Source organism: Sinohyriopsis cumingii, chromosome 1 (assembly GCF_028554795.1).
Source record: "Sinohyriopsis cumingii isolate HCF-2022 chromosome 1, ASM2855479v2, whole genome shotgun sequence".
NCBI classification, from domain to species: domain Eukaryota; kingdom Metazoa; phylum Mollusca; class Bivalvia; order Unionida; family Unionidae; genus Sinohyriopsis; species Sinohyriopsis cumingii.
The window spans coordinates 139,865,444-139,888,005 of NC_142961.1; the positions used below are offsets into that span (position 1 = coordinate 139,865,444).

At 34.8% G+C, this 22,562-nt stretch overlaps 1 protein-coding gene across 1 annotated transcript in view; it reads right to left on the minus strand.

The window, feature by feature from the left end:
* LOC149808009 (HBS1-like protein) overlaps positions 1-22,562 on the minus strand; it is a 98,953-nt gene that overhangs the window by 70,929 nt on the left and 5,462 nt on the right. Inside the window, exons 2-5 of the mRNA XM_089972425.1 lie at positions 17,111-17,176; positions 11,235-11,390; positions 8,321-8,455; positions 959-1,012 (exon numbers count right to left, since the gene is read on the minus strand). Of these exons, the coding sequence (XP_089828551.1) occupies positions 959-1,012; positions 8,321-8,455; positions 11,235-11,390; positions 17,111-17,176 (411 nt within the window). The remainder of the gene's footprint in view (positions 1-958; positions 1,013-8,320; positions 8,456-11,234; positions 11,391-17,110; positions 17,177-22,562) is intronic.

Sequence of the window (22,562 nt, forward strand, 5' to 3'; positions counted from 1 at the left end):
ATATCACCGCAGTGGTGATATTACTTTTGAAACTACTATCTTCTTATCTTAGAAGATATATCTTTAGGTCTATGTTATTTGTAGTTGGACCCAACTTATAAGCGAGCATATACCCAGACTGTTCACTCGTATGTACTATCATCTGTCCCTATGACTTTCAACTATCCTCATGACTATCATCTGTCTCCAAGAAAATCTAAGTCCTTAATTGTTTGCTTGTATGTACTATAAAAATGTTCTCATGCAAATGTTAGTCCTGGATTGTCCACTTGTACATGTTCCCACTGAAGTCCTGGATTGTTTGCTTATATGACTACAAATGTGTCCCTATGAAATTGTTAGTTCTGGATTGTTCACTTGTACATGTTCTCATGAAAGTCCTGCATTATTTGCCTATATGTACTACAAATGTGTCCCCTTGAAATTGTTAGTCCTGGATTGTTCGCTTATAGGGACTACCTCCATGCCCCCTCATAGGGACTACCTCCATGCCCCCGCATAGGGACTACCTCCATGCCCCCTCATAGGGACAACCTCCATGGCCCCTCATTGGGACTACCTCCATGCCCCCTCATAGAGACTACCTCCATGCCCCATAAAAAAACTGAAGCCACTAATTCATTAATCTTGATAATACTGACAATTAATTTGCTGAGCAAAATGGTCTCCAATTAATATTTTACAGAATCTTTTTTTATTTTTCATCCACTTAATAGGAATGGGAATATTCCTTGTTCATCAGCCCTGACCAGGTTAAAAATTTTGCTTGGCAATCTGCCACTTGCCCAGGATATATTTTAAAAAAATATCAATGGAAAATCTATAATTTTGTGAATTTTCATTGAAATATATATTCCAAGAAAACTGAACATTAGTCCAGTCCTGTTTAATAGAAGATAACGCTTTGCAATACAACTGGTTCTAATTCTTTTTCAAAATTGTTTCCTGAAACTCCTACCTTGTGACCCACTTCTCCTATTTTGTCTTGGCTGCCTCTGTGGCTTGGGTGCATCTACAATAGATGAAATATAAATTTAGTCAACCTGCTGATGTGGAGACTATCAATGAAATAACTTGATGGGCTGATGCAAATGTAATACTTCAAATGAGTGTGAGGAGTGCAGCAAATGGCACACTTTTTATGCTAAGTCATGCAAACAATTTCTTAAAATAAAGCTCCATCAATTTATACAAAAAAGAAAAACCTTGACACAAGAAACAATAAAACAATTCAAATACAACCTTACAAAAAGAGCTAATGTTTCGTGTCAAATGCACGATAAAGTTGTAGAAAAGACCGTCACTACGGATTCCTATTTATGCATCTGTACATAAATTATTCTTTCAAACAAAATAAGACTAACACAAACAGCACAAGATATGCCCATAACTAATAACAATGACCCTTGACCTAGGGACTTCTTTACTATTAAGTAAGGGGTGGACCTAGGTAAAGATTCAGAAAATGAATTAAATCAATCTTTGCTGTGACCTTGACCAAGAGGCTGGGAGTATGGCCAAATATGTATGAAAATGTAAAGTTGTTTTAAAACTTAGTTACACTTATACAGGGAAAAAGGTCAGTGATGTACATTTTCCATTGTCAAGACCCTTATCCTGAGATAGCAAGTTTCACTTGGTTTGGTGTTTTACTGCAGAGCAACACAAGTAAGTTATTTAGTGTCAAGGCAATTGGAGTACAGTACCTTGCCCAAGGACACACCTCAAAAGCACACACTGTACTTCTGGGCTTATCAGTGCACAATCGTGAAAATAAAGACATTAATTTTTCCTGACATTATTAAAGAAAATTTATAATTTTCATTAATGCGCAAATTTTCCACAGAGAAGAGTAACTACGTATTAGTGCCTGGATATTTGGGTCAATGATGCTACATTGCAGTCAGATTATTATAAAAAGGGCAATAACCCTGATAAAAATTACAATGTCATATTTAACTCTAAGCATCATTAGGTGAAGATCAAAAGTATTTACCAAGCTCATGACAATCGATCAGCAGTTGCTGCAGTAAAAGCTGCATTTACACAATCACACAGCAAAATAATGGACGTAGCAAAGAAATGAACACAGACAACAACAGGGTTACTATATACTCCTTCCACTAAAGAGGCAGTGGTATAAATGGCAAGTCATTAATAATTTCCCTAAATTTTTATTTTAGGGCAAATAATAGAGCGCAGTTTATTTACAAAATCTGACTGTATTTCTCACAATATTTCCCTTTTTAGTCTTTACCCATAGCTGCTAACCTTCCAGGCTCACAATTAGTGAAAACAGGGATAAAAATTAGTGAATTTGGACAAGAATTAGTGAAAAATACTATGACAATAACTCCATCCACTTTGACCATCAATACTACACTATATCACAATATAAAACTAAAACATTACATATATGCAGAAATCTATCTGCATTTCTGTTTCTTATGGTATTCATAAACTTCACTTCTTCTTGCGGTTATTTATAAAGACATGATACTGTGGCAGACTTGAACTTCCTCAAATGCTTGATCGTAAATTTGTTTTCAAAACAGTTCAGACTTCTTGCCTGCTGGTTGATCTTGGTGACTAAAATTGCTGACAAATTTTCTGCACCGAAGGAGGCTCTAAAGTCTGTCTTATTTTTCCTCACAGGAGAAATTCCTTTCACTGTCTCTGTTGCTGTAAGGAATGCACAGGAACTGCAGCACTTTTGGTTCTTCCATAGGAAAATTTGGAAGTGATGTTCGAGACCAGGAACATTTGTTGGAACAAATGTTTAGCATGGTCTCCAGCTGATAAAGGTAGATTGTCTTCAACAAGAAAACTAACAAATAATGCTTCGGATTTGGTAGCTTGCGGGTCTTCTGTCAATGGTTTAAAATATTCCATAGCTGAATTCTGCAAATTCTTCATTTTCCCAACTTCTACGTGTTTTTTGCAACCGATGTGCTTCCTCACATCGTCTCTGCCACCGTACACAATACTAAAATTTGTGGCACGCTGTGTGCAAAAAGCATGATGTATATCAATGTTAAATGGCAGAATGCACGGCCAATTTTTGGTATATTCCAAATTAAACTTCACTTTTTCAGCAATACATTTCTTTTTCCTTGGTGGTGAAGCCATTTTCCAAGATCTTTCATGCGATGCCGAATGGTAATTCAAATCAATGTTGGTGACGCATGCGCAGAACAAAATTCCGTTTAGGCCCCAATTTCTCTCAAAAGCATTTGCAAAACTACTCTTATGCATATAAATTAAAATAGGTTAAAATGCTTGCTATTGGGCCAACTGTACCAATCAGCTGTAGTTCTACTAATATCGCGACCAGCAGTACCAGACCATTTTGGCAACTGCCAATATCACGACTAGCGCTTAACGGAAAATCAGCTATTTTATTAAAGATTTAAAATAATTGAGAATTGGAGAATTCATGAAATTTTTGCTTGCGGCGTGAATCCATGAATCACTGAAAAAGTCATGAGCTTCACGCCGAAATCGTGAGGGTTGGCAGCTCATTTTACCTTTCTTTTGTTTGCCTTTGCTGTTTTTTTTAATATACTTAAACTCATTCTGTAATGTGCTGATGTGCCATTAATTCCAAAACATACTACACTATCATATCTCTGAAAATCACAATAATTTATCAGCTACTCAACTCACCAACCAAATGCAATAGAGCTATTACAGACATGTACATGAGGACCACTCACTGCAATGTGCTTCTTAAAGGCTTTGTGATGTCAAACTAAGGTAAAGAGAATACATGCATTCAGGGGCCATGACTCCCCTAAATGATGACACAGAATGATTCAAATCCAACTTTCGTTTACACACTGTTAATTCACACAAACTGACATGGAAGAGATTCCTGAAGATAAAAATAATTCAATAGCCCAGGGTCCACAATAACAGTATTATCCTCATTCCTTCTGTTTTGATGCAAATAATTTTAATTTATAAGCTCTGATTAGGAAGGTTTACAGTAAAATTGATGAAAATGGACAGTTTTTGGCAGTTGGAAAGTGGCCAAATTTTGGCGCCAACCAGGCCCAGAAAAATTCCTAAGAACATCAGCAGACAACAGGCAAGCGGCCTACCAAATAAAATGTAATTACATACAAGTGCTCAGTAGCTTCTGTGGTTACAAGAAACTGGTGATTGTAATTCCAAAGCCCACCTAACCTGTACAGGTAAACATTACTCTTTGGGTAGTCAAAATAACTAGCCAAACTGTTAATATAACAAAACTTCAAATTTTCAGGTCATTTTTCCAACATCGTCCTTGCCAGGCTTACAGGTGAAACTGCGTTGTTGCAACCTGAACAGGTGTGAACAGATAGACATGCAAACAAATGTAAAGGTAATAACTATAGTTTCCATATCATTGTAACAAATTTCTTACCCTGCCAATAAGTAGTTAAATTTTCACATCAAGTTTTCATGACATGCGTTATGAATCCTCATAACACCTTCCTTCACAGCTTATTATGCAGTTATTCATGTTACTAGGATCTGGAGATGCAGGTAGACTTGTGTCTATTTCCAGAAGAACCAATCAGTTTATAATGTACTGGAACTTCAATCAATAAAAACTGGTCTTCCAAAACCAAGCTGAAAGTCAAGGTTTCTTTTTTATCTTCTCAACACATGGAATACCTGAAAGCCAATAACCTGCTGATTACACTTAATACAGATATTTGTTGACAGATGTGGCATCTAAGGAAACGTACACCATAAGAGGACAGCTGACAGCAATAAAAAATGTTTATTTCATATGATCACCAGAAGAATTGCATCAAATTGGTGCAGTACATATTGTGAAAACCAAAAGACCTGACTGAACCAAACAGGTGTCCAAGAACACTGTGTAAACCAAAGACCTGACTAAACTAAACAAGAGTCCATGAACAAGGTATAAACTTCAGACCTAACTGAATTAAACAAGAGTCAATGAACACTTTGTAAACCATAGACCTGACTGAACTTAAAGGGAGTCAAAGAACACTGTGTAAACCAAAAGACCTGACTGTACTAAAATGGAGTCAAGAATTGTATAAATCCCTTTATTTATTAAATACATCTACTTGGGTTTTGTTTTTTTGTGTACAATGATATCCGTGGGGATTTATCTATGTTGTACAATATTTTGAAGCAGTACATTAGGTTCATCCTACGCCACACATGCAAAGTGCTTTCAGTGGAGAAAAACCAAATACTTTCAGCACACAGATGATGTATGTCTGAATTGTCTGTGTATAAATGCCTCACAATAAGACTAAAACCTACACATTACAAAACGTCTTGTCACTGAGCAGTCTACTTATGGACTTACAGATCTTCAGCTATAAAGCTGATCAGAGTTGCAACTGTTGAGCTGATCGGAGTCAATGTGGTACCAGCTGTATAGCTAACCAAAGAAGCTGACCATAGCAGCTGTAAAGCTGAACCATAACGGCCATAGTGCTGGTAGAATAGCAGGTGATCAAGTGTTGTTGACCGATTGGTGGGTGCCGATTGCTTGATTGACCAAGAAATTTAATGGTGGTCGATGACTACCTGAAACACTAGCTGCTTGATTGACCAGTGTGACTGGTAGCCAAGTGTGCTGGTGACGGAGTGTGTAACTCCATACATATAATCTTTTAGCCTTGGGCTAATTTTGGGGTTTATAATTCCCTGTGTTTTGGGATTGTAAAGATATTTTGTATGATATCTGATGCTTTGTTTTCAACATTTTACTATCTGAGTAAAATAACTCTGTTTTCACTATTTGAGGGAATTCATTTTTACTATTTAAGTAAAACACATCCTTCTTTTTGTCGTGTGAAATTACTGTGAATCATTCACTTCTGTCCTTGTACTGCGTAAGCTCATTTATTTGTATTTTCATTTGTTGCATTATTAGGTTCGTGTGGATTATGTTAATTTGTCCAATATCTGGTTCTTATACACACACGTTTTAATCATAATTCTTTCCCTATTCAAGCCATTCATCAATAAAAAATTGTATTTGTATCAAAAGTGTTCTCTTATAACTCTGAAATCCAACCTGGTTATATTGTTACAATGGAATCAATGAACACATTGTAAACCAAAAGACCTGACTGTAGTAAAAAAAAAATGGAGTCAAAGAACACTGTGTAAACCAAAAGAACTGACTGTACTTAATGCAAGACCATGAACACTAGGTCAACCAAAGACCTGACTGCACTAAACACAAGTCCAAAAACACTGTGTAAACCAAAAGACATGACTGAATTAAACCAAAGTCCATGAAACTGTGTAAACCAAAGACCTGACTGCACTGAACAAAAGTCCATGAGCATATACAAGTCATAAGAGTATCGGTGGTTTCACTCATTTTCATGGGGTACCAGATAGTTGTGGATTTCACATTTGCCCCAAACCACAAATTTAAAGACCCAATGAAAAATTAGCCACCTATGTTGAAGACACTCCCTTGAATTATTTTCGACAAAGCTTTTTGAAAAATCAACTTCCTTACAGTAATCTGGTAATAAAATATTAACTTGTACATTGGTTTATTTCATCTTAAACCTTTCACAAGAATAATAAGGCATTTTATATTATTTAAATGCACGCTTATATGTAAACTATCCAGTAAATGTAATTGCTACTTTCTGCCTTAAACCAATATATTGTGAGATATATAAACACAGAGAGAAACCAGACATAAAATAAGGTATTACTGAAGTGAATATCACAGTATCGCAGTCCTGATTGTTAGATTATGCCAACTAGTCCAGCTCATTACAATATGTCGACTCATGATATGGATTTTTTTATCATGACAATGAGACATGTTCTTGCACACAAAAAAATTCACATTTCTGTGACGATACTTCTGTTAAATCCCTATAAATTTTGAGATAATTATAATATTTATAATTTCAAATTCATTATGTTGGAAACATTACTCATACTGAACAGTACTGTTTTGTTGCACAATATCCGAATGGGATCTTGTTTCACACAAACCTCTGCTACATTACATACTTCATAAAATATTAATAACTACTTCTTTTATTGTTGTATTGGCAAAATCATGGTTTGGACCTTCATATATTTTACATTTAATGCAAGGTTTCTTAAAGAATGACACTGTGAGAACTTTGTCTGCTGCTAGTGTTGGCATTCCCTCACTAGGGGCACTGCTATTGTAACCAGGAAACCTGGAGGAAAAAGTAGTTCCAACCTCATTGAAAAGTATGGTAATACAGATCAGAAAATGATAACATGTTTTTCCTATCTGTAGGAAATGATGGTAATATTCTGGCTCTTTCTGGGATAGAGAATTGAAAGGTATACAATAAAAGATAATCACAGCTGCGTATTTAAGTTCATACTTCACATATATTTGAACCAAACCACTGAATCAAAATCAGGACAATCAAGTCTGCTGGTACAGATGATGTTTGTTAGGTAAATAATCCTGATATTGTTGAATTAAACATGTCCCTCTCTCTCAATGCCTTGAATAACTAGGTCACACATTTTTTTGTGAGCTTGGATTATTCAATCAACATGTATCAGCCTAATGAGGTACTATGTCAATGACATCTTCCTCTTCCCTCCATAATCTGTTTAGCATAATAGTAGTGGAAATGTGATTTTAATTCTTCTTTGTATTCTTCATTTATTGTCAAGTCTAGTAGCTTAAGATGGTTGGTAGTCAAACAAAAGTGTGATTCCATCATCCTTCAGTTCAGTTAGCATCTCTGCACTCTGATGGACTCTGAACATATCAAATAATAACACTGCCGGCTAACTGCATTAAGCAAAGGACAGCTGGTCACATGCTTGGTTCAAATGTAGAATAATGACATCCAAACCAACAAAGATCTCATCTGAATTTTATAGACATTTGTTAAGTAAGAGATCATAAACATGTTACTTTATTAACTGATTAATATTAATGTTGTTAGGTGTGTTGGCTCCCTTTGATGATGAGTGCAAGAGACCGGTATTTCTTTTGTGCTTGTGCATGTGGAACTATTGTTTTGACCATTCAAGCAATGGCTGTTTGTCATTGGCCTAGTTTTGTTCTTTTGTATTCTTTACTCTTTGTAGCAGTTAATCCGTAAATTAAATACCTAAAAATATGCAAACTCTGACAGACAAATCCGAATTTAAGCACCCACGAAAATGTTTATTTTTCTTTTTACATGACAATAAATGAAACCATGGTACACTATTGTGTCAAAATGAAATCTGTACTACATAAATCCCAACACCCCACACCATGATCATTTGTTATATCTTCATATTTCTTTTAAACGATTAAAAATCGTACCCTGCATCTTAAGAAGTTCATCAAGAGAAGCCTCCAAGTTAAATTGATGACGCAGGACCACTTCTCTCATAACAGATTCAGGCACTGATTCTCCAAGTATATTTCTGACCTCCTCTAAACATGTGTTCAATTTACCTGAAAAACAAATTGTGGATATTATGTCAGCATTAGCACATGGTTGCACAGTTGTTATTTACATGCTTCAAGTACGTGAACTTAAATTAGCCTAGATTTTGGTCAGTCTGTTCCCATATTACTGAGGCTACCAAGGGGATGGGCTATTCACAGGTAAATGAAAACCTGTCAACAAAGTTGGTTTAAACAGTACATGTATTTAGTTACAGAAGTCATCGTGTGTGTGTGTGATTTGGATTTTTAATGTAGCTTAAACAATTTTTCAGTCATATCGCTACAATGTCTGCAGTTTGACAGTTTATAGTGATGTCTAGCACTGGGGCATCATGACGCAGACATGTAGCATGATGTCTCACCCAGTCACATTATCCTGACACTAGGCTGACCAGTCCTAACACTAACTTCTTAATGCTGAGCGCCAAGTGAAGCAGCTGTTAGTAGAAGTCACCATGAAGAGGTTTTTAGTTGATATGATTAATGAAGGCATAATACTGTATAAAATGACACATGCTAAATAAAGTTAAAAAGGAAACTGTTACAGCACAATAAACTTGTTTTAATCACCAATCACTTTGGAAAATGCAAGAATCAATCAGATTTCATTGGTTTTATTTACGTCGCCACGAGAGGCCAACTTTATAGGACCAAACAAAAGCCTGTATTTTTTTTATCCAACCACGACATTAAAGCCTGGCGGCAAGATCAACTAATTGTTGAATAAAGTACAGGTCGGAACTGGCTGCTTGCCAACATAAATGATTAGGTGGGAAAATTGAAGCCTGTCGGCAAGATCAACTAATTGTTGAACAAAGTATGGGTCAGAACTGGCAGCTTGTTGACATAAATGATTAGAAAACAAAGGATTTCTTGAAGCTGGGGTCAAGGGCTTCTGTCGACATTTTTAAAAATCTCAACATCGACATACTTTTTTGTTGAAATAGGCAGCTTGTCGACATGTCGATATAAGTGGGTAGAACTATATATATATATATATATATATATATATATATATATATATATATATATATATATATATATATATATTATGTTTCATATCTCTTCAGGCAAGTGTCCAGGAAGCTGAACAAAATACAATGATTAACTGAGGTCACCAGAAAATGAAATAAAGGCTAAATTATCCGGTTTTGAATGAAGGCTGCAAGGAAAAGCAGAAGCTCAGGTTTTTTTTAAGCATAAGGCACATAATCTGAGAGTTGCAAGATTTAAAACTGCCAAGGCTTGCCCAAGTCAACCGTGCCAGTGTGTCCTTGGAAATGGCACTTTGATCCCATTTCTCCGACATGATAATGCAAACAATGTTAATAGTGCTGCTAAAACCATTCACTGACTGAAGGTTGTAGTACTCTTCATGGTAAATCCACATACTGCTGGCACTAATGTCTGAGAAAAATGAGCAAAATGCAAACCCTACTTGTTGATACAACATGGAAAGACTAACAGACATCAATCTACAGCTGAGACTAGTTTGCAATGTGGGCAAAAACAGATCTGGCAAATTTCAAGAGTTAATATATTAGGAAGGTTTGAACGATAAAAATTGTCAATGCATTGACAGTGTTTTTAACAATGTATTGTTTTTACTGAACAATCTTCAATGGTTCCTGAAGATTTGCAAAGAATGGATTCCATTATGATGAGCAGTACAGGTCTAATAGTATCAAGAGCTGGTTTTATTAATAATTAATTTATTTTTTATCAATTTAGAATAAGAGTAGAAAAGGACATTGATGGAGTGATGTTAAGTGCACCAAACCATCCAATAATGCATATCATGATCTTTTTTCAAGGGTAACAAAGCAGCATGACTTCAAATATAATTTCTTCCCATTAAAATTTTCAGTTGATTTATTATCAAATGATACAGGAAAGACAGACAGACAGTTGCCATTGTTTTTCTTCAGCAGTACTAAAGAATAAAACATTATTCTCAAATGCATAAAAATTTCAGTGTCATTTTTCTGCAGTGAAAACATCTGGTGCACTTTGTAAGCATTACATCATAGATGGATGTGACTGTAATTTGTCACTGTTAATATTACAAGCCTTCTATCAAAGGGTCAGTGTAACAAACGTCTGCTACAGGTAAATGCTAGATCAGAGGTGAAATTTGGAATCCACACATTGGTTAAGAATATACACAGCAATTTGGTTACTGTTTTATGTACATCTATAACCATACTGCTTCGGTAGCCTAGTGGTTAGAGCATCTGCCTCAAATTAGGGAGGTCGTGGGTTCGATCCATGGCCAAGTCATACCAAAGACTTATAAAAATAGTACTAACAGCCACCTTGCTTGGTGCTCAGCATTAAGAGGTTAGTGCTAGGATTAGTTAGCCTGGTGTCAGGATAATGTGACTGGGTGGGACATCATGCTACATGTATGTGGCATGATGCCCCAGTGCTAGACATCATTATAAACTGCCACATTGCATACACCATAGCAATATGACTGAAAATATGTTAAAGCTATGTTAAAAACCCAAATCACACACCGTACAGCCTTGTCTTTTCTACATGTCAAAGAATGCAATACCTGAAACAATACTATCATACCTTTTTCCAAAAAATGTATTGCAATGACTATTAGATGCCTCTGATTAAAATAATACAAACCAAATGCAACAAGAGACATTTAAGTGGAAAAAAAACATTTGATTACCTACTTTCTTTTATCCTGATATAGATTTTAGCACATATATCAATTAATTGATTACTCAAAATAACTGCACCAGCCCTGGTATTGAGTGACTGGTTGTACCTTCATCAAGATCGGATAAAGTTGGCACAGAGTAATCCTTGGAACCTTGGAGGTTGTCACTGATATCCTCTTCTTCCTCTTCTGGAATTCCTTCCTCCTCACCCATATAGGAGGTCAAATTAATATTTTGGTCTCGATTGAATGTAAACTGAGCCACTGAAACAAGAAAGAATATAATATATAATTCTTTAAATCAAAACAAGAGGCTCAAGTATGTCTAATACTGCTCACTTAGCACATACTGTTCTAAAAGATAAATAAGGCAGATAGCTTCAGCTGAGCATGTCAAGATGTTTTCCATCTAAATGGTTAAAACTGGTGACATTATACATGTAAACTATTATTTCTAAAAAAAGACAAAAGTCGGAGATCAGAGGGCTTAGCTCTCATACAAAGATGATAGAAAGGCACTCTGTTGCACAACTGACAAGGGTGGTTATAATGAAATTATCTCTCTCTATAAGTGAAAAGCAATGGAAATTGATATTCATGGGGTCAAATAATGCACTGTGCATCTTAATAGGGTACTGTTGTCACATATTTGGAAAAGATTACAGTTTTTCATATATTTTTTTTTATATTTTCTTACCACCCCATTACCATTGTAACTGGAATGTCAATACAAAACCGATTTGAAAAATAAAAATTAACCATCTCAAACAAGCAGTATAAATCATGTAAAGACAATTAGAAATGGAGCTGTACCTTATTCAATATAACCCATGATTAAACATGTCTAATCATTTCTATTTTCTATGAGGCTTGGTGAGAAAAAAAATTATTTTAATAGTGTCATAGATTTCATTTGAAATGAGCAGAAATGTAAGATTCCATTTATTGCATGACAAACAAGGGTGATTTAAAAAAAAAAAAAACCACAGAAGAGTGTAGCAAATAAACCCTGAATACATCTGGATGCCTTGATTACTACACATTTCCTTTGTATGACATTACCATATTTTATTACATGTTTCATAAATAAAAATAATGATATGAGTATATTACTACATATAACAAAGTAGTCACATGACATGTGATATAAATGATTATACTGCAAAAGTATCGATACATATTGCTAAAACTGACATATCAACTATCAACAAGATTTGCTGAGACTACAAGTTTTATTACTATTAATCACATGAAAAATGAAGGATGTGGGCATAATAGATGAATAATGCATAATACTTCATGTTGTTAAAGCATCTTTGGTAGGGGTCACACTACCAGGTGAAGTGGGCAACTATGTCACCTAAACAAAAAAATGTAAACTTTGCCTTCTTCTGTCAGGAAAGTGAAAATTACTTCACCCTGTGATTTTTAGAGGCACACCGAGTAATTGCAGTTTTTTGCATGCTACCTTGCCTTATCCAGGTTAGTTCCAGTTTTGTGTTCTAGCTCAAGGTGAAATGTAGGCATCAAGCCATCAAACAGCTGTTGTTGATATCAACTGTGCTGACCAACTCTTGCATATTCACAGGCATGTGTTTTGATAGCTGACAGACCATTAACCCCTTCCCAAGTAGGTTAGCAACTATCACTGCCTGATTTACACAATTTATCCTTTGAAAATAAAAACATACAAACTTCATTTTGAAACTTAAACAAGAGCATATAAGCAGCAATTTGTGTTTTAAGATGAGAGTTGGTGAAATGAATTTTAACTGTCACAAGTACATTACTGATCTGAAACTTTAAGTTGACCTGTCATGGGGAAGTAATGGCAGACACAGCTGTGTTTGGGAAGTACCACTTTAGAAATTAGGATGAAGACCAGTGTATCCCACAGGGGTGTAAAATTGAGGGTTAAAAAAATCCTTGGTGTCAGAACTGGGGGTCAAATAAAAAATGTGGGGGTCAAAATTGTAGACAAATTTTCATCTGACCCGTACCCTTTTCAGCTTGAAATACGATACTGCAACTTGTACAACATACACCACTCCCTCGATAACTTGCGCACATAGGGGTCCAGAATCATCGACCGCACTATAAGTGAGGCGCGAGTTATCAAGGGACCTATAAAATAAGCCCAAAACCAATAAAGTGATTGACGACATAACGGAGAAATGGGGGGGGGTAAGCAGATTATACTGTTGAATACTCACTTTATAATCGTTCTGAGATTAACTGTTAATAAATATCTCTTTATAACGGTGTACTTCATTATTTCCTCATAGGACAACATTAATTTCAGGATAAATTACAGTATATTGAGGCGATCATCGAAAACATTATTCCACGTGGTTTCCATTCGCTTAACATGTGTACCACTTCACACATTGTGTACTACGTCACTAATTTTTATGTTGAATTGGATACATTCTAGTTTTATTGTTTGATCCAAATTAGACGTTTTTTTTATATACAAAAGATCGACTCTTTTCGAGAAACGGTGTCGATCGATCGAACGATAGATAGATAGATAGCTTTGAATGCGATAGAAATAAAATGGAAAAAAAACAAAAAAACAAGGGTTAATCAGTACTAACATATTTAATTGGTCTACAAATTTAAAACAACGTAAATTAGAACAAGTTAATACTTGCCGTTTGTGCCATGCTTGACAAATATCAATTCACTTTTTGAAAAAATCAGTTATTTTTTTTGTGTGTTACTCCTTGGTTTCTCTGCCGCAGAGCAAAATCCCTCAGAATTCTCAACTGCATGAGCTTTACGTAGTCAACATTTTGGGTTCTCCAGCCATGTTATGGCAATATCAAAATATTTGATTGCTTCCTGTGCAGAGGGGTGGGAGGTGCAACATCTGCGTCTGCATCACTTTCAACACTTGTGTTACTCCAGTTAGAATCGTCTTCTGCTGCAAATTTGTTTGCTATAGAAATAATTATAGTTTCATCTGACATGTATTCAGCTGTGGGGCAATCATTGTCAGCACAAATCCACTCCTCCATATCATCAAGAGAAACGCCCATCTCAGGACCATGAGTCTGTATGAATTTCTCCCAAACAGCCTCAGCATTAATGACATCAGTTTCACTGAAACATTCGAAGTCACTATCATCGTCGTTGTCTCTGTTACTATTTTGCTTTACGTCAAAGGCAGCTCCAAGACCCTTAATCCAGCACCCGAGGTCTCTTGTAATCAATTTTTTTTATTTTATGTAACAAACATTTCCCCAAGTTGTTGATCAAAACAAAGCCGGCATGTACATGTAATTAGGTTCTCACAGAAGTACTCACGGGTTTCGATGTGACAGTCGATTGACTCTTTTCATGTTTTCAATGAACAGAATATGTTGTGATTATAATGTTTACACTGAAACGGAATTAAAGGATTAGAACGTGACTTTCACACAGGAAGACGTTTAATTGGTGTTTATTTCATTCTCTGTTGCCACCTGTTAGCATTTACCAGAAGTTTTCGTTGATCGCTATTTCACCAGACTGTTTATTCACAGTATACTGACAACTATTAATCATAAAAACTTACATAATATATGAAATCTTTAAACAGAGGTCTCGCTAGGATTTTAAAACTGGGTCTTTCTGCCTCTGAATTCAATCACTAAATATCAGTACATTTTCTCACTTGGCTGCTAGTCAAAGCCTTTGAACTAGCCGCCTAGCTGTTGCATCATGTTCTTTTTTTTTTTAATGTACTCTTATAAAATGGCAACAGTACATCAAAGAGTCTTTCAGTCACTCAATTCTGTCATTGTAAATATCAGCACAGTTAACTATCAACACATTACATTTCCTAATGGATGTGCTGTATTCCAGTCAAAGGAGTTATTTTCCCCATTTTTCATTAAAGTTAGATCCAAAGTTGCTCTTTTATGTTCTGCTTCTTTCACTTTCTTTGCTAATGATTCTTTGTGCATGCCATTTTAATCTGGAGATCACATTCAACAACAAGCATCAAGGTTAAACATTTGGATGACATCTTACTGAGCTCGATGGAAATGGAGAAGTTGCTCCATCATAACATTGCTTATGCTAGTTTGGTTCCCTATTTCACATGCTCCCTGCATTGCACTCTGCTATACAAATCACAGAGTGCAATGCAGGGAACATACAAAGCAGAGAACTAGTCTATGCCTACACTCGAAGAATACACGTGATGCCATCCCTCAACCAAAGCATTGAATATTAAATAAATCCTCATCACATTATGCAAATCATTTGCATTAAAAAAAATGCATGGCAACAAAACATGTGCATCAATTTTTTCCAGCGTGCATCCCTGACACACAAATGTGCATAAAGAGAAACACCGCTGAAGACAAATTTGCATTTGCTCTCATATACATGGTACAGGGATTGTCTCAAAGAAGTTTTGAAATTTTTTCAAGTGCCATATTAAATTACTTTCAGAAAGTAAAAACAATTTCTTGATTAAGTGTAGCAGATTTAGGATTTTTACAAACTTGCAATTACAATACTGCAATCTAGTTACTCAGTTAAGATTCATTACTATGTATAGCTTTGATTTTCCCTTTTTAAATCACATGGCTACAATATGCTGCATAGAATTTAATACACTGCATATATAAGTTTTAAACAAATACTAAATGTATTTTATAAACTACACAGAAATCAGTAAATTTTCTGCTTAAAAACAAAGTACTGCCATTTTTCAGCACAAGATAGGCTATACATAGTGGCCAGCATAAATGGTGGAGGAAGAACCTGGGAAAACTGGAAAGAACCACCAAACCATGAGAAGCTACTGGCAAGCTTTCTCACATATCCACAATGGCCATATACGAGACTTGAACCCATGCAGACAGAGGTGAAATGGCAATGATCCGTAACTATGAGCACTTTTGACCAATTGGCCATACGAGGTCTTTAAATGAAAATATGCTTACTGTACAATAGAGGGCATAATTCATACAAGATTACAAAAACACATTACATTTCTTGCTTTGCTCCCACTTCTCCCTGTTCAGCTCTCAATTATCCCTGTTCTGTCTAAAAGGAGAAGCCGCTTCTCCCTGAAATTCATATCTAGCTTGATCCCAGCTATGGTATTCTACATATGATCCAGGGGCCCTGAGTGGCCTAAAGCGCTCACCGTTCCAGATCACTGCCATCTCACCTCTGTCTGCGTGGGTTCGAGTCCAAGGCTCAGCTAGCGTGGATATGTGGGAAAGCCTGTAAGTAGCTTCTTGTGAGTCGGTGGTTCTTCCCTGGGTTTTCCAGGGTTCTTCCTCCACCCGTTATACTGGCCACCATGTATAGCCTATCTTGTGCTGAAAAAATGGCGTTAAACCCTAGAACAACAACAACAACATATGATCCATCAATGTCACCATCTTGTATTTAAAGCCAAAATGAGTGCAAGCAATTGTCCCTCTTGTCGAGAATAAGATCTGGGTCAGGCTTCTTTGGCAATGATTGACCAGCAATCAATTCTAAACCATGCAGTTGATTGATTATGATGTCATTATGAAAATCTAAGTATTATTTTGTGTAAACAAAGACAGTTTCACAGTCAGTCAAAGCAACATATCCTAAGAGTGAAAATAGTGATACAAATGAATATGTACATATACGATATAACTAGGTCTGTACATATATGATACAAATGAATCTCTATATAGATTATACAAATGGATCTGTACATATACAATACAAATGGATATGTACATATACAATACAAATGGATCTGTACACATGATACAAATGGATCTGTACACATATGATACAAACAGATCTGTACATACATTTTACAAATGAATCGGTATATATATATATATATACAATACAAATGTATCTGCACATATATGATACAAATGTATCTGCACATATATGATACAAATTGATCTGTACATATACGACACAAATGAATCTATACATATACAACTTGTAATATGGTAGTGTACCAATCATACAACTACCAACAATGCTACCTGTTCCTGGCGAGACACAGTGGGAATCATCATAGGATTGGCTGTAGTCATCATCATCATAGTATTCTGAAAACAAATATAAACAACCATCAAATTTATAAAGTCATGTCCAGACACTTTTTTATTTATCGAAAGAAACGAAACAGACATTTTATGCACTGCTGCCTGATTAGACAAGTGCCATGTGTGATGTAAAATATACAACAAAGTCTTTACAATGTTGCAATGCCCCTGCCCCTCTAATATATATATATATATATATATATATATATATATATATATATATATATATATATATATATATATATATATATATATATATATATATATATATATATATATATATATTGCTATGACTCTGTGGCCTTAACATAAGTATGACTCTGTCGCCTTAAAATAAGTAACAGAAAAGAGCCCAAACCAGTTTTGTAAAATTCAACAAATAATTATTTCCCCAGAATACAAAAGTGAAAATTTAAAAAGAAGTAAATCGTAAGTAGCCCTAAACGTTTTAGCACATATCCAAATGTGTAAAGCTCTAACTGAATTCTAGTGTTATTCCAATTAAGTTCCAATATTGAATGTGTTGATGTGCCCAAGGTTTCAAGCATGCTAATGTGCCAATAATGTGGATTATGATGATTGCTAACAGTCTCTGATGTATCACAATAATATAATCTAAAAATGTCCTTATGTTTCTGTCCAAGAATATTATTGAGCATTTTGTAATTCCAGTGAATAATAATTTCAATAAATAAATCCGTCAAAATGAAAAACTGAACACAACAATAAGACTAATTCTGCTTCACGATGTTAAGGCATGAATGAGTAATTTTTTTTTACAAGTAAACAACATTATATTAAAGCTAAGCCGAAAACATAACTGAGAATGTAAGTAAGTCTCCTTTACAAAACATTAAAAGTTTATGGAATTTTGAAATGGAGATTTTGTGTCCTACATCCAGACCTGAATGAACATGTTTAACTCCATGGACAATATTTCAATATTTAATCCACGCTCATAGAGAAATATACGCTATTATGCTGTTTACAAAATAAATGTTACTGGACAGGTACAATATGATTCTGAATTTCCACAAGGTCATCTACAAAATACAGATATACATAACATGCAGTCATTAAAAAAAGCAAACAAATAACAAATTAAATGAATACACAAACATGTGTGTGCATTCGTGTTTGTGAGAGAGAGAAATCCTGATGCCATGGATACAAGATTACCAAACCTGTATCAAATACCATCAGGATTTACCTATCTGAACAAACCTATAATTGATTTTGTTTTTAAAACTTAGTTGGTGAACTGGCATCATTCAATATATTATACAGATGTATTCTCAAACTTTCTTATTATTATACTCACAAGCCATTTCAGATAAAGGCCAGGATCAAGACTTTTCCTACTTAATATGAAGCCAAGGCTGCATTATCCTTGTTTAATGAAAAACAACTAACTCATTGTTTATTCAAACACCTGCATGAAAATTAAATATTTCATCATCATTTGAATAACCTGATTTGAAAAATATCAAAAGAAATTAGTTTAGTGACTATTTGTTAAATATTACATGTATTTCTTCCTTTTTTGATAAATTCACCTATTCTGGAAGGAGACATTCTGGTAAGAAAAAAAAAGGGTAAAATTGTGGTTCCAATCTAGTAACACATGTAATGGATATGAATGGAAAGAGGGAACAGCTTTGGTGAGCAAGATTTACTAACTTATGACTGGTTTATTTCAAAATCAAAATTCTGGGACTGTGAATGAAAACTTGGGCCACCTGGTGGCCTTAATTAAAATTCCTGGGTTCTTCCTCCCCCCATTTATACTGACCACCATGTATAGCCTATCTTGTGCAAATAAATGGCATTAAACCCTACAACAATAACAACTGATGTTCAGAGTGGTTCTTATTTTCATTTCAGAAATTTACACAAAAAAATACTTTTATAATATATTTCATAGCTTATTAGTTCTGGGTATTATTTATTGGTTGTTGTTGTTGTTCTAGGGTTTAACACCATTTTTCAGCACAGGATAGGTTATACATGGTGGCCAGTATAACTGGTGAAGGAAGAACCTTGGAAAACCCAGGGAAGAACCACCGACCCACGAGAAGCTACTGGCAGCTTTTCCCATGTATGCACACCTTGGACTCAAACCCACGCAGACAGAGATGAGATGGCAGTGATCCGGAACAGTGAGTGCTTTAGAACACTCCTCAACTTGGGGCCCCATTATTTATTGGTAAATTGCAAGCAACAATACGAGTCCACATTGTCAAGAAATTAAGTGCAACTTGTATTTTTACAGCACAAAACTTGTGTCATATTATTCATTGGTAGTTTGCAGATGCTCATACCCCTAGGCCACCGGAGTGGTCTTTCAGGAATGCTAAGTTAAATTTCTTTATTTAATTTTGCCTATAAATTTGAGTTTTCTAAGTGCTTTTGCTGTTGCTATGCGATAGTTTTTTTGCTTTTTTTTTACAGTCAACATGAACAATGGTATCACAGGAAGAAATATACTTCTATGAAGTGCAACAAAACGGGTGACATAATACAACTCAGATAAGGGGATGTCTGATTAAAAGCATGCCACGAGAAGTTAAAAGGGAATTCATCAGTGTCATTTGTATCCATAATTTGCTGATATAACTGCTGTTTCTAGAGATTAGTGGTATCACTCTAAACAGAGTATATTTCTGAAACTTTGGAAGTAAGTACTTTTAGTGCATCAAAACCAAGGAGGCCAGGATACTTGAATACCACAGGGGTTCGTTACAAAGAAAATTAGGAGTATCTGTCAATAACTCAATGGATGGGAGGTCTAACCTGTGTTATACTGTTACAGGTTGAACCTCCCATCCCTTGATTCATTGACGGATACTCCTAATTTTCTTTGTAACGAACCTGTGTTGAATACAGGACATGACATTGGGTGGCACGATTTACCAAATACAGTGGAACCCCACTATAACGCGATAATTGGGGTTAAAAAAAATTGGATCACATTAATATTGGGGTTGTGTTAATGTGGGTTTTTACAGTATTTTACTTTTTTCAGACAATAACTCATTGGCACATATACGTGTATTAATGTCTAATGTACATGATGAATAGGGTAGCAACACTGTTTACTATCGTACCGTCGTGGCATGCAGTTCATCTATAATGCATGTAATTCCACTGAAAAAGTGCACACAGATTTACAGTATTCAATAATTTTTTCCAAGATCATTGTGTCTGAATTCAAAGTCTAATACACAGCATGAACAAAGTATCAATACCGTTTACTTGCTGTCTGATATTATACTGTCCGGGCTTGCAATTAATCTGTGATATATGAAATTCCATTGCAAAAACTGCATACATATTTAAACTATTCAATAATTTTGTCACACATCATTATGTGTCTCAATTCAATGGGAAAAATTAACAGCAAAATTAGGTTAAGAAAGACGAAGCACATGCACGGTTCATTACATTCCTGGGTCTATGAACAATGTCTGTACAAATTTCATACTGCTAAAATTTTCTCATATGCGTTGTCGTGTAAATTTATCCACTGCAAATTTCCAATAATTAACGCTTGTACGCCTATTCATTTGAACAACTACAGCAAGAATAATTAACAATCAACACATGCTTTCAGCATGCATATAACTTTTACTTCAGACTTTGTGCATATCAAAAGAAATGTGTAAAAACTACTACATTAATCACTGCGCAAAGTGCAGAGAATGACTTGCATTTGTGAACCTGCTTTTCCATAACGGTAAAATATTTTTATAAAAAATAGAAAATTAATAACGAGTTCATAAACAAACACCATACCCATGTAAAACCCAAGAACTAAGTCCAGTAGGCCTGCAATGATCACAAGTCACTTTATTTAAAAAAAATTCAAGCTGAACGCATATATAATTTCATATCTTTTAATTTCCAACCAATAAAGCGGACATTATTTACTGGTCAACTGACTGCATCTAATAAAACCGCCAAGCTATGCAAACATGTTGGCAGCTTTTGTTTTTTGATGTTTATTAAATTGTGAGAATCTTTTATCCACCACCGCATTGTCTGCTGATTGGTTGTGTATGGAGTTAAAGAAGAAATACATGTTGGCTATTGTTTGAGCAACGACTGTATACAGAATTAAATGAAGACAATCACAAAAACGACTTACTGGCTTTACTCATGGATCAGTAATAAGTAACATTTCCAATATCATTTATTTTGGCATAACACTTCAGGAACCTGGTGATATTGTTAAATTCAGAAGTTACGCCACGATCATATTACATTAAAATTTATACGTGAACTCTTCCCCAAAATTATAATAAACATTTTACACACTATTTCTCATATTTAAAATATATATATAATTTTTCCAGTATGAGAAAAATAAACATACATGTATTTAAAATTTCAGGAACCACACCACGATTATATTAAATTTTAATTCATATGCCATTTCTTCCCCATAATGATAATACATTTTTATACACTATTTCATGTGCTTTTAACAAAAAATTTATGTTCATGTGCAAATGAATACAGGAAATTTCGGGAGCCACACAACTGCATTATATCTGAATTTGCATTATAGCAAGGTGCATTATAGCAGGGGTGCGCTCTACACCCAAATATATGAAAATACTGCCCAAAATACTCTCAAATACTGTTCAGAAACAAGCACGATACATTTACTATGAAATAATTTTTTTAATTCATTGCAAAGTTAAGATCTGGGTCAAAATGAATACGTTAAATTACTAAAGCAATTAGATTCTTTGAACGAAACATAACAAACATCTCTATTACCATTTGCTCGGAAATTATTACCTATTTGCACCGATCATTATAACGAATTATGTTAAATATTTAATAAAGCTCTTTGTCAAAACAATGGAATATCATCATTATTTGTAAAAAAGATTATGTCATTTAAACATCTGCAGAAAGTCCATTGCGGGTATATATTTTATATGTACATATGGTAAGTACTAGAAAAACTTAATGCACAAAGGTGGCGCAGAGACGTTATATATTTACAATACTGGAAAATATTTAAGTTGATACAAAATTAAGACTTAGAAATGTTTGATTTGTCTATATGTTGATTGTTGAAGTTCTTTTCTTTACTTATTCAAATATTTGCAAATGGGGAAATTATTTTTCTCTCCTTTTGTCATAATGACCATGAAATGTCCTCATGCAACATTCTAAACATATCTAATTATATTTTGAGAGAATGAAAAGGACACGCAAAGATATTGAATTTATATCATTAAAAACTGTTTACTGTTGATACAATATTTAAGGTATAGGGTAATGAAGTGCTACTGTAATCAGATTGGCAGGTGCATATATGTGCTACCTCAGTTAGCATTGTGGTGCTACAAAGATGATTCCAATGATGTTCAAC